The sequence below is a fragment of the Aythya fuligula genome, chromosome 4 (assembly GCF_009819795.1).
Source record: "Aythya fuligula isolate bAytFul2 chromosome 4, bAytFul2.pri, whole genome shotgun sequence".
NCBI lineage: Eukaryota > Metazoa > Chordata > Aves > Anseriformes > Anatidae > Aythya > Aythya fuligula.
In genome coordinates, this window is record NC_045562.1 from 36,997,565 (window position 1) to 37,011,796 (window position 14,232).

Below are 14,232 nucleotides of genomic sequence, written 5' to 3' on the forward strand. Positions count from 1 at the left end.
GAAAGAGCAAAGCACCTTTTCACGGTACATATATAAGCAGCTCATAGGGTAGGAAAAACTTGGTGAAACCTCCCTGCCAACTTGGTTCTTTCCCAGCCTGACTCCCAAGGTAGCCAGGTCCTTTCCCCTACTGGCCTTCCTCCATCTGTGAGGCCCCCACCCCAACGTGTGACCCATCAGCATGATGGAGCTGCCACGATCACAGCCAGCCAGGAATTAAGAGAAGTATCCATGACTGCTGCCATTCAAGGGATGATTTATTACACGGCTGTTAGGCATCTGAGCAGGACACCGAACCCTACAAGGAAACACTAGTACTCGTTTACAAACAGAACTCAGCATTTTTATTCATTGATTGACTTCCTGCCAGGTTGGATATTTGCTATCACCAGAGAAGAGCGTAAAAACACAGTACAACATTGGTAACCAGTTAGGAAGGCTGGAAGGGAAAGCGAATCCCAGTACAATTGCAAGTAACTCGGTGGACTTTCATAATTTCAGATCTTTGAATGGATCAGCAATGAAGCAATAAATAATGCTGCCGCACTGAACCAACAATAGGACTTTCACTAAGTTTGTAGTTTATTGCATTACATTTTAAAACTAAACGTAGCCATTATCATACATTTGTTCACCAACCAGGTAAATGACATTTCTTCATATGTTATGTGCTAAATGGCTAAAATTAAGCAGTAGCTGAACTAGACTAGAACTAGTAGAGGTAGATATTGAATGGGCAGTGCCAGGCAGAAATATTTTGTAGAATTTTTACCTTTTTATGGAAAATTAGCAGATGTAACATTTTCGATTAAAACAACAAACATCTTAGGGAAGCTATTCTAAGATGCTTTGGATTTTCTAGTGATACTTATCTTGAAATATTCTTACAGACCCTTTGATATGGCCCCTTGTAAACCGGACAACCCTTGTCCTCTGGGTTTTCTGCCATTGTTTACTCAAAGACCAACATACAAAGCTAGAATCTTTGTGAACGTGCTACTGTTTGCTTGTACCACTCTACAGTAATACACACTTACAGCTTCTTTGACACAGGAGACTGCATTTATAGTATTTACAGCTTCAGCACTTTCCAGTAACAAAAACGATACTTGTATACTTAATCTAAAACAGGATTTCTATTATGTCACCTCCTCATAACTCCTTCCAGTCTCCTTTTGCCAAGCCACTGTAAGCAGTTTCTCCTCGCCATTGTCAATGCTGTCTCTATGCTCTTGCAAAGAAGAGTCTCTGCCTGAGACAAGCTGGTTTTAATGCCTAAATTCCCAGGAAATATCATCACAATGACATGACCATGGTTTGTAAAGGTATATGCCCTTTGCTCCTTAAAACATCAGAGTCCAGTTCATCACCAGAACACTCCTAGAAGCGAGTCTTTCCCAAGCTCAGCAACCATTTCCATCTGGAATACCTTTAATTAACACGCTTACAGACTGATTCCTTACTGCTACCGCTGTCTAACCACGCTAGCTTTGCATCTTTTTCCTCCGCAGAACCACAAAGCAGGAGGTCAGGATGCAGTCTGTTACCAGACAAGCACAACTCTTACTTCCATGCAGTTTTTGCTGCTTAACATGATCAATCAGGTACAAACCATGTTTTTAGAGCAAACTTCCTTAAGATAGATAGGGGGAGATTTCAAGGCTAGCTAGCTACTCAGTACAGAACAATTACAAAAACATTTGAAGCAATCATGAAAAGGGAAAAATAAAATCATTTTTGCTCAGGTACATTGAGCTGGATTATCATAATATCAAACGTTTTAGTATTAGTGGCACATGTCCAAAGCACAATTGTGGTGTATGGGATGCTAGCACTACAAGAACAATGGCACCATTGCTCAAACCCTCAAAGGCATCGTGTAAGACTAAGATCTTTTATTTTAATCTTTTCATTTGAACTTGCTCATGTGATATTGACACTGTATTTGCACCTCTGGTTTCTCAGGCCTGATCTCACCCTACTCTCACTGGTACTTTCTTTCTAAAAAGCCAAATACAATTCTGTCTGGCTGAAGAATAAGGTCTCACACCAACTTCCAGGGCCTACTGTTCAGCTGAGAATCCCCAGACCTGTAAAAACAAGCCGCAGCAAACACTAACAGAAGATTTATTAGGCTAACAATACATACCTCATCTAGCCCTAAAGAGCTCCCTGGAAAGCCTGAAATTTTCTCCCTATGCTAGGAGAAAAACCAAGCGACAGATTTCTTTCTGTACTCAAGATGCCACGCACCAGGAAATGAGTCCTCCCCGACTATCATGGAAGTATTAAGACCTCTGCTGAAAAACATAACTTCAGAAGAATATGAAGGCTTTTAAGGCATTTAAGATGCAAAGTATAAGAGCTATTGAATAGATCATCTTGAGAGTATTTACTGGTTTGTACACATACCTCATGCCTGAATATGCTGGTCTCCAAATGAAAAAGGAGACACTCCTCACCCCCATCATCTTAGGGCAAATCACCACTTTCAATTACTTGTGATTCAAGCCCACTTCTCTGACACTGCTTATGCATTAGCACAATTTACCGTCTTCGTCTACAGAAATTTTATTGTGTGAACACCTCCCCCCGACCCTCCTATAAGAAAAAGATACCCACGGCATGTCATCACCCGTGGTGAAAACACCTTTCTCCAGGAGAAACTGGAGAACCAAGCCAAAGCCTGTCACTAAAAAGCTGCTGCTCTCGGTCGCTCTGACCACAGCTGCGATCCCTGCTCGCCTGCTTTGGCAGCTGAACACCAATGATCATAATTTTGGATCTCACCATGCAGTGGGAAGTTCTCACTGTAGCAGCAGTACAGAGTACCGTGCTACACAGACTACTCCTTGCATTGGATTATAACTTCATTTCAACCTCTTACAAACTCTTCCACAGGAGTCAACCTTGCACCTAACATGAGATGTGTGAAGGTGAAGGAATTACAATTCCTACGCCAGCTAAAGAACCTTCTTGTCCAGATAAACTCTTTGCGTAGTTTCATTGCCTGGGACAGCAGCCTTCTGGAAAGGGATGTGCAACCTCTTTAATCTGAAAGCATCGCTTCTGAAGGACCGTGGATGCCTTTCAGCAAGGTTACAAGTGTCTTCGGGGGAACTGCAACAGATGCACACATGGAAGTTTCTGGAAGGCCCACAGAAATAGCCTTTCCCACTTGCATAATGAGGGATAACTTCTTGCTTTTATTTCATCTATTTCAACACAAAAACAGGCAGTAAAAAAAGTAAAGGAAATAATCCCATTTATAGGCAGCACCCAAAAAACAGGATTTGAAAAACAAATTTTGCTTGACGCAGTTTGCAATCTGTTTAAAAAAGTGAGCGTTCATCTGCCTCCAGCTAAGCATCAGAAGCCAGGAAAATGGCAGCAATACTCAAAGAGGCAAGGCCAAAAGCTCATAGCTTGTGTATGCAAGATTGAGCCATCTTCAGTAGTTGCAGAAGACATGCAGTCCAAGTATCTCAGGCCGCAGAAAAGACTGAGATCTAGACATTAAATACCAGAGTCAGTTAAAGGCTCTACAGGTATTCTAGTCCCTTAAAGCCCAGCGGATTAAATATACAAATACAGCAATACAACTTACATTTCCAACATGTATTATGCTACAGACATACGCAAGGATAACCTAACGGTGAAAAGAAAGTGTCGCTGAATACACAAGAAACAAAAAACTGCTCTTCTGACAGAAAACTACAAACCTCAACAAATCCTCCTAGAGTTCTGAACTGCACGCGTCAATCACTGACATCCATGATGTGGAAGAGGAAGGCTGTGTATCCACACGACATACCCTAAACTGAACTCCTGCAGCAAAGAAGGCACTCACTTTATAAGCTGTAGTTTATTTTCTGCTCTGTTTTATGATGAGCCTATAAAAAAAAACATTTGAGCACACAGCTGTATTATTAACACAGTAGACTTGTAGAACATAGCTTGACTTGGAAAATAAAATTCAACATAACATTGGTGTAACTTAAAAGCCAAGTAGTAAAGCATTCTGTGTTATAGGACTTCCCAGACATTCAGTATTCACATATAATGCATTTGCACTTTATACTCAACATCCACCCATCAGCAGTGACATTATTAGCATAACTGGACAGCACAGTAAGCCAACCCTGAGCTGCGCTCTAATGAACCCATTCATTTTCAAAGTACAACAGAGATTGGTTTAAATATTCACACAATTGTTTTTCAAAACATTTTATTGCATTATATTTGGTACCTTATGTTTGACAAAGGAAATTACATCTGTAACTGCAGGAATAAGAAGCTGGTCTGTTATTGAAAAAAAATCTTGGGCCCCTTAAAAGTTACAAAGTCTTGGGCTTGCCTGAAACAACTGAGCAAGAAATATATTCTTAGAAATGTAGGGCTTCAAGTATTACAAACCTGTGACACTGTGGAAAAGTTCCAGAGGTATCTAAACTGCAGCACTTTTTTTTTTTTTTTTTTTTTCTGCATAACGTGAACAAGGCCTGCTGAGGTTTTAAACTATTAGTCTCTTGATCAGTCAAAATGGTAGTCAGGAGTTCTCCTCTTTGCAACTTCAAGCCATAGTATGTTCTCATTTTGTTTTCACTCTGTGTGAAAAATGCATGCTATCTTTCTAATTAGTTGGTGCCACATCACAGTGCATAATTTTATTTGGTTCTTGCATTACAGTTTTAAAAAGTTTGGCCAACCTACGCGGATAGGTTCATCTCAAAAACAGCAAAGTTGGTTCTCCCCGACCCACCCCCCAAGTTTAATTCAGAGAGATATAATTCCCACTGGTTCCTTCAGTTAAAAACTGTGGTGCAAGAACACCAAACTGATCGTGTACAGTGATTTTCAGAGACACAACAAGCTTATTGAACACACTATGTTTTTTTTAATTCTGCTTGGTATTGGTATGTCCCAGCATCCACAACATAACGCGTATGTTGCGGGTTTCTCTGTATATTCTGATTCACATTGCATACTTCCTATGGACAGAATCATCCCCGTATCAAAATCAGTCAGATGCTAAAGCCCCAACAACTCTTTGTGCTCAGTGAAAGAATCCAGTGCTAAAACAGCATTTTTGCTGTCTGAGATAACAGTAATCTCACAAGACAAATTTAAAGTAATATTTCTGCCACACACCTGCTCTGAGGGCTACACACCTCCAGATTTCATATAAATTAGTTTAAAAACATGGGTAGGTAGGTAAGGATAAGGGTTTTTTTCTTCAATTTTAGCAGCTTTTAATTTTTAAGAAACCGAACAACCTATATCCAGTAATATGTTAGATATTTTATATATATACTTTGTCAGCAGGATAAAAAAAAGTAAAACTATTTGAAGGCAACATTTTTTTTTCCTTCCATTCTCTGTGTAAGTTAGAACAATTCAGCAGGTGCGTGACAAAAATATTATACACCAGATATGGTCCAATGTCATTTTTTTCCAATAAAGTTGTTCATATTTCATTGGCCAGTTCTTCAGGTTCTGCAGAACTATCTCCATTAACTGTGATCTTCATATCCTCTTCATATCCAGGGGGCATGAAAGCCAAAGCATAAGGGAAAAGCTTATGACAATTTGCTCTGTAAGTTTCAGATGCTTCTTTACAGTCTCCAAGGCTACCGTCACATAAAGCTTCTAATACCTCCATACATGTCTAATTAAAGAGAAAAATAAAGAAGTGTTATGGTTTCTTAAACGTTCATCTGAACACTCACAAACAAGCTATGTAATACTACAGAGAAACACAAACCCCAAGTACTGTTTTCAGGTTTCTGTCAGTACCAAATGACATTTTTCCTCACTAGACATAGCATGAAAGACCAGTGCAGTTTGATTCAAAATAATGCAGTTTAAGCAGATTTAAAACACAGCTGGAGATCTCGACTGAAGATGAAAATATGTCACCTACTCCTGATTTTCCTTTAAAAAAATTAAAATGATTCTCACTGGTTGGCAACCAAGAATCAGGCTCACTTACCATTAAATGGGTGTTTTAGATTTGATTCCCCCCAGATCTTGAGACATGCTCAGCATTTAAGCAATGCATAACATGCATGCCAATTTTAATCTTCACAAATAAACCAATGAATCCAGAATACATACTATAATTTCCTAAAACTGATTTTTGTGAATGTGCTTTCAGACAGAAATCAGAAGAATCATGATTGTGGAATTATATCCCACAATTATTTATTTATTTATTTATTTTTAACATTTAAGGGAGTATGACTTACTGGTGTGTGACTAATTACCAAATTGAGCCAATTTGGTTATTTTCACATCCTTCACAAATATCCGCAGTTTCATAGCCATTTTGTAAATTAGAAGAGGAAAAAGACTTTTTTTTTGTTTGTTTGTTTTCAATTTGCATTCTAAACATGAGAAACTGAGCTAGTTATTGAGGTTCACTAAAGCTCATCAGCATTTAACATCCTTTACCTCACATGCTATTGTATCTTTGTTTTTTTTTTCCAATCCTCTGAAATTTACTACAGCTTTTATTTGTTGTATGTATTGAGGTTAACTACTTGTCCTCCTGCTATGGGTTTCTGAAGTTCTCTTCAGCAAGCCCATTTTTCCCCTTGCACTTGAGCTCTGTGTGACTCTGGTGTCTATAGAAGGTCAAATGTATCCAGATACATGCCTGCAGTGTGCCCTGAGACAGTTGATCTCCACTAAAAATGAAATGCAATTTCTTTCCTCATGAATGCCTTTCAACAAATGCCCAGACTCCTTCAGATTCCCGTATTTTTAGGGCACTTCCAGTTTTCCATTTAGAAGTTTAGTAGAAATCAAACTGCTTCTTTACATTAGCATCAAGAATGCTTAAATCAAACTTCTTTCATTTTCTCATAATGCTGCATATGTGATTTTATACACTGCTGTGTCAGTAGATGGTTCTTACAGTCCTACCAAACAAGATAACATCTCCAAAACCACAAACTATTTTTGATTACATTTTAATCTTTCCCCAGTCCAATTCTCAGGAAAAAGAAAAAAACAGCTACCATGCAAAAATGCTGTTGAAGGTAATTTATTTTTCTTTTCTGAATCTATTTATATTCTATCTTAAATAGTTTAAGACTATTCAGACAATAGCAACAAAAAACAAAAAGTTTACAGGGTGCTAAATATGCATTTAGTGTGTATAAGATCTGAGTTTGTGTCCCATTCCCAGATCAGCTAGAGAAAAGACCTGAATCCTCTATATTCTAAGCAAGCTTAGAAGTCATGACACTGTCGTTTCTCAACCCTATCCTCTCCCGTTTGTCAAAATAATCTATTAAAATACTTCCCCGTAAAGTTCTATTGAACACATCATATTTCCAAAAATGTGTTTTGGAAAAGGCTTATTTTTGCTCACAGAAGAATAATTTTACCATAAAGTTCACCAACTTTACTTGCAGTAGATTTAAAAAATTCAAGTCCCCAGAAGTAAAGAGCAAAAAAGGGAAAGAAAACAGCAGGAGAACTGAGAGAAATGCAGTGTACTACAGGTTGCAATGCCTGTGAAGGAGTCTCTATTAATTAAGTGCTTTGGCACTTCCTTATGCCAAAGGAAATGGTTTGACAGGGATACAGAAATACTTTCAAAAAGTATTATATATTTATTATATATATATATATATATATATATACAAAATATATATTTATCATATAAGTATATTAATATATATATTAATATACACGTACAATGTATATTAATGTATATATAATGTATATTAATATATAATACACACATGTTTATTAATATATATAATATATATTAAATATATATTTATATATATAAATATATATATTTAAATATAATACTTTAAAAAGTATTATATTATATAGAAAAAGGAAACTATTTCTTTTTGCTTGCTTTATCAGCTAAGGTTCTGCCAGTGTACTATCATATGAAGAAAAAAAACATCTTTACTTTAGTTCTTTATAAGGAATGTATGAAGACACTAAAATAAATAAATTACCCCCTTTTGAATTCTTTGAATTGCAAGCCAGGACTGGTAGCCTCCACAGAAGAAGGTGAAAGAGGGTTAGGAAAGGATAGGAAGGGGAGTGGTGGTGGCTTATGGAGGGTAATCCCATGACTACCAACATGGAGCAGAGCTTCAAAGTTTAATGAGCTTTTTATTTATCTACATATTAAGATCAAAATGTGCATACACACCTTTTATTAAAACTAGAAGTTGCACAGCTTTCTGGGAGAACAATTGGAAAACCTTCATAGTCTGAGCTACTCCCACATCACAGTCTTTTCCCTGTGAACAGTCACTTGTATAACAGCTAAAGCTCTGACAGAATGTACCTTTCCTTACTAGGGAGTGCGAGCATCTTTTACTGTGTGCATGCTCTAATGTTTAATAAGCTTTTCCACTGCTTAAGGCAATAACATGATTTCTGCTGCTACCTAGTTATTTTCATATTATGACAAAACTACATTATTTAAAATGTTCAAAAAGAACAGAAAATGTTTCAGTTCAGACGAAACTGAGAGCCTTTTCTCTTACATGGCAACTCAAACTCCTTACCATAAGGTGCAACAACCATTTAAGCTTCCTCTTACCTATAGCTTGCATAACCTTAAATAGATACACAAGTAGTAATAGTTTACAATTCATAAATAACTGTTACCTGAAGATTTCTGTTAATGAGGGATTCATCGAGGGTCATTGCCAGCTCCACCGCTCTTTTCTGACTTGAAGGATCTAAATAGTACATCATTTTGGCAGCTGCAATAAGAAAAATAAACTTCATCACTCAATGGAAGACCAAAAGCGTAGTATAAGCAAATACAGAGACAGTATGATTAAGAGGCAATACTGAACTGTAAAGTTGTAGTTCAAAATGGAACCACTCAGAGCATTAAAAAATTTTATACCTGAGCAGTTAATAGTAGATTTAAAGCTACTCTCCTAAGTGCTAGACAAAGCATTGAAACAACTAGGCCACTTCTATATTGCATTTTGCAGCATCCTCTGGAATCACGTGCAGTGAAGGTAACAAATCAGACCTGCTGCAACAGACCAGTCGCCTCTGGCACCAGCGCTCACGTTTCCTTCACACAGAAACTGGGGCACAGAACAGATGTGCACACAGAGCTCTTGTTATAATACAGTAACAGGACACAACCAGGACACAGCTCTGAGTCCCACAGCAAAGGTGTAGCCGAAGGGATATGATGTCAGAAAAGATGCAAAGAATAAACTCACTGCTTTTTTGTGGCCAGGTCTAGGGTGACTGAGACACAACAGTAACACTGCCCCCCAGTGTGGTTTACATCCTGTTTCCCATGTGGTACTGCAATACTGTAATGCAATTGCTACTGACAGACAGCCTCTGGTAACTGTTGGGTAACCAGCACTGAGCTCCCTGCGTTAGGCATACCAAGAGCTCTGAGCATTAGCTGTCTTGCTGGGCACTCAACACCTTTCATCTGGCAGTCAACCTCTTCAAATACATTTATTAGAAAACTCTGCAAGTCTGAATAATACTTCACATACTAGACTATCTATTTCACAGATGCATTAAATACAGTTACAGTTTTATGACGCATTTAATGTATATCAGAAATTAAAACACGGCAGAGACGTCCAAAAACTTGTAATTTAGCAGCACATAGAAGAAATGAAAGAAGCTCAAAAGCCAATCTGATGTTGTCACAAAAAAACTGGGAGAGGAAAAGCATTCCTGACAGAACAAGTAATTTTTACATCACTGGTGCAGATATTGAGAGGCCTCTGCTAGATTGGCAGAGAAAATACAGAAGCTGTGCAAAAAAAGGCTAAAGGCAACATACCTGATAACCTATGTGGTAGTGAGTCATAGTTCTTTTTAAGGAAAGCTTCATTGAAGTTCTTTGGATTAGTTGCTCCAAAAAGCCGATTCATTTCTTGGTTTAACACTGTTCTAACCGCATCAGGCAGATCCTTACTTTCAGATACTATTGAATTGGAAAAAAAAAGTTACTAGAAGTAATCACAGTAAAATCTACTCTCCACTATTATTTTGCCATGTTTAAGTTATTAGTATAATTGAAGAAAATGAATCTCAAAGGAAGATGCATGAAATAAGAAAAAGATAAGTAAGTGGGATTGGTTGGAGAAAGCCTAACTGCAACAGTTTTCTGATGCTTAGAAAAAAACAAGGCTGTTTTACTCTGATACATTTTCCACCTTGCTGATTAAAGTCTATTAAAGCCTATCTCAAAGATTGAGATCATAAAAGTCTGTTCTTAAATATATCTAGTCTTTAGTCATCAAGAAGAAGGGTGACCTCTGGGGCATAGGAAAGGAGAAAAACATTCTAGCAGAAGAGGACACAGTTCTAGGCTTTCTCCTCACACACTTACAGGCTGTGAGCAGAGAAGCTGCATTCCTTGCTCAGCAGTTTCCATTTTCTGCACTGACTCAACTCTTTTAGGAGGTCACCATACTGCTCATAGCTTTAAAAACACAAACTGACTGATACTTGTTGAAATAATTACTAAATCCAGCTGCAGTCATAATAAGCATATTTAACCTAAGTCAGCTGTTTAAAAAGCTTTCTAAATTATTAGGTATTCAGAATTAACTGTGCTAACAGTACGTATACTAAAAATCCATGTTTTTGTGTAGTTAGGCATCATCTGGAAACATACAGATCAAGCCATATATCAAACAGATCCATACCACTGCTGAAGAGATGAATCATACACTCATGAAGCCAAGGGTGACTGGAATCAATAGCAAAGGCTCTTTTCACAGACTGAAGCATCAAAAGGAACTTTTCTGGAAAAGAAAGTGTTGGCAAATAGTCAAATACTGTAGCTGAAATTCATGGCAGTATGTTGCAGGAATATCTTGTGTTTGAAATTAGAGTGATCAGAACAAAATAAAGGTGAGTACTGCATCATTTTTTCTAACACATACTTATTTAACCAGTGAAATAAACTTGTTAAACTGGTAAGTAAATTTCAACATACATAGTTCTCAAACCATGGTATTTAACCGATCCCCCAAAAATTCAAAAAACAAGTACTTCAAAAAAAAAAAACAAACCTCATTAGAAACCACACACCACCACTTTACAGCATGTAGTTCTGCAAACTATTGATACAAACAAGTAACTAGGGCAAGTGCAATTTGGGATAACTGGTTCTACAGTCTTATGGCTTGGAAAAGAAAATAGATAATCACCGAGTGCTCAAACTTCTGATTTGTTACAGAACTCTCATGGCTGTGGCATTGGTCCAATGAAATAAAGCGTCTCTATACAGTCTGATGACTCACATCTCACTGCTCACTCAAATGCTAATACACAACTTGAAAAACCACAATTGCTTTATTTTGTTAGCTTTCTCACCTACCTTTTCTAAAATAAATCTCGAAGGCAAAGAGATGTGTCTCTATTTTATTCTTCACTAAATTCTTCAAAGGTGTTAAAAATTTAATGGCTTCTTCCAAAGGTGCTTCAACCTATAGATTCCGGGAAGGACACACAACACTAAGTTACAAAGCTTAAAACTAAGAACTAACTCTCCAACAATAGAATTAGGAATTTTTGATTGAGTCACATCAGGGAGTTACTCTCATAAGGTAATTATGTAATAATTTAACAAGAACCCGCTAGATTTCAAACTCTGCATCTTTCACTCAATATTGGTGTCTAAACACAGACTGTCAATTCTAATTGGTTTGCGGTGGTTACAAATCACATTTTCCTAGAAAGATACATCTCTGCCTTCTATCACACATTAGCAGTAACCATTGCAGCTGAACCTGCGTTGTAACACACAGTATGATTCTCTATGGTATTCTACACACACAGGCCCAAAATGTTGATAAATAACTGCTTCATGCTCCTGACAGAGTCTGTTAAAGTGAGCTGCAGGTGGGTTCCTGACAGCTGCAGGCCATGGCAACATTCCCAGTTAAGATACTAATGGCAAGCGAGAAGCAACTAGATACTGATAATGGTCAGTGGGTCTTCACTAGCGTAACACAGTAAATGGGTGGCTTTAATGCAAATCAATTCTGTACCTGGATTCTTTACAGACAGAACTCTTGCATTAAGAGGCCGAGGATAATTAGAACAAGAAATGCCCTGTGAACACAACTTACTCTCTAAGAACTGGATACAGAATTTAATTGTTGCCTGCCCACAGGGCTTAGAATGTTGAAGCAATACGCTTCATTGCACTGCGCAAGTAACTGGTGAAGACAATGATGAACACCTTACATAGATCCTGCTAATCACATACTCCATCAGTTTTCATTAAAAAATTGCATGGCTTATACATGCTGTTAAGCATTCACATAAACCAGTCACAAATTTGCATTTAAAACTGTTTGAAACATAAAACAAACCAGATTTCAAAGCTATGACCTCAATGCCAAAGCTATCTTTCATCCACCAAGGAAGCTGAGGTTCTGCTGTTTCAGGAAAACTGTTTGCAAGTGACCAACTATGTCAAAAATGGTCTTCCAGCCCTGGGAACCAACTGTATTTGAAGCTCTCCAGATCAACGTTCCAATATCAAATTTGCAATGTATTTAGGGAAGATCTGCCAGAGGCATGTATTATACAACTGCAACTACTCCCTATAATCTATATAGGGCAGCCTAGGATTTCCTGGGATATCCCATGACATCTTCTACTCCAGAGCTCCATTTCATTACATTCCAATCTATTTTGATCTTAATTAGCACCACAATGAGAGTGCTTCTTCTTGCAACCAATGAGCTAAACTACAGGAATGCTGATAACATTCTCAAGCAAATAGTAAAGTTTTTAAAGTCACTTCCTTCTTGACTATAAAGCCACTCTCACCTTTCAAGGCAAGATTCCCCCCAAGAACCAGTAACATTTGTTATATGTGCAATATGAAGAAATGTGTTATATGTGCAATATTCATCAATACTTGAATACTATATCACCATGAGTAGAAATTATTATTTCCAGTTGGTTTTTCAAATGTTTTCCCACTTATTCCAGGTACAACTTCCATCACAACAATACTTCTCCTTTATCCATCTCTACAAGTCTTAATCCAAATTTCAAAATCCACCTCAGTCTAGTCCACTGCTGTTTCTAAATAGCTTCTTTATTCTTTTTTGCCTTCCACTTTCAAAACAAATGCAAATAAGTGCTGCTAAACCATTTAATGTCTCAAAGTCTCCTCTTCCACAGAATGTCTATGCTTAATAAGTAAAATTGATATGGGCCATAAAGAGTGCAATGGTAATAATCTTACATACAGAATATAAATAATTATATCTGCTAGCTAGTATAGTCAGCAAGTTGGTGCTATCCACACATTAAGATAATTATTTCACCTGTAGCAAGTGTCCATGACTTCAATTGCTGTCTTTCAAAACTAGGCATAAAAGCAGTGATTTAGTTACACATTTGAAAGTATACCCCAACAATCCCTAGAAAATAGTTTTTTTTAAAGGCTGCCTGTGAAAAGCAGACATACACAAAATAATTATCTGAATGTTTTTCAAACTGTCTGCATGCTCACAGTAACTTTTCTACAAATTTCTACAACTGCTTAATGTTAATATTAGAAAGCACCTTTGCCAATTTCTCAGGGATAAGTTCTTCTTTCGGTCCTCCAATTTCTTCATCATCATCATCTTTCTTCTTTTTCTGATTCCTCTGTTGCTTCTCTTTCTCAGCATTCTTCTTCTCCTCCTCCAGCTGTGCTTTCTTCTGTGCTCTTCTCTGCTTATTTCGTAGCTTCTTTAGCTCCTTGTCAGACATATTTGCTGTACACACACAAAGGGCAAAGACAGGCAACGTTGATGTCTAATGTTAATCTGTTGCCAGATACATCAACGTTTCTTTCAAACTGTGTCTACTAACTAATAATGCTGCCACTACATTTGTAAAAGTTTGTTTACTAGAAACATTTTATTGTTTACACTACTACTTTGTAATTAAATTCCTATGTGAAATCAGGAAAATAAGGATTAGTACAGTACAGCAAACTGAGGGCAGGGCAAAGTAATTATCACATGGCTTCACAAATGCCAGGAGTAAAAGTGCACACCAATACACATTGATTTCTTCCTTTGGCATTACACAACAGAAGTGTTACATCTGACATATTAAATGATCTAACAAAAGTGTGAAACGGTTACATTTCAGTGTAGATGGTTCCAGTTTTGCTTTTAATGCCCTAGAGATATATTAAATTTGATTCATACTCAGATCCTCTCCTTGCTCCAATTA

The 14,232-nt window shown here is 37.3% G+C and overlaps 1 protein-coding gene across 1 annotated transcript in view; it reads right to left on the reverse strand.

The window, feature by feature from the left end:
- Window positions 1–321: 321 nt before the first annotated feature.
- NAA15 (N-alpha-acetyltransferase 15, NatA auxiliary subunit) overlaps window positions 322–14,232 on the reverse strand; it is a 43,556-nt gene continuing 29,645 nt past the window's right edge. The window contains exons 15-20 of the mRNA XM_032186176.1: window positions 13,573–13,766; window positions 11,363–11,471; window positions 10,686–10,784; window positions 9,815–9,958; window positions 8,650–8,747; window positions 322–5,668 (exon numbers count right to left, since the gene is read on the reverse strand). Of these exons, the coding sequence (XP_032042067.1) occupies window positions 5,468–5,668; window positions 8,650–8,747; window positions 9,815–9,958; window positions 10,686–10,784; window positions 11,363–11,471; window positions 13,573–13,766 (845 nt within the window). The 3' untranslated portion in view covers window positions 322–5,467. The remainder of the gene's footprint in view (window positions 5,669–8,649; window positions 8,748–9,814; window positions 9,959–10,685; window positions 10,785–11,362; window positions 11,472–13,572; window positions 13,767–14,232) is intronic.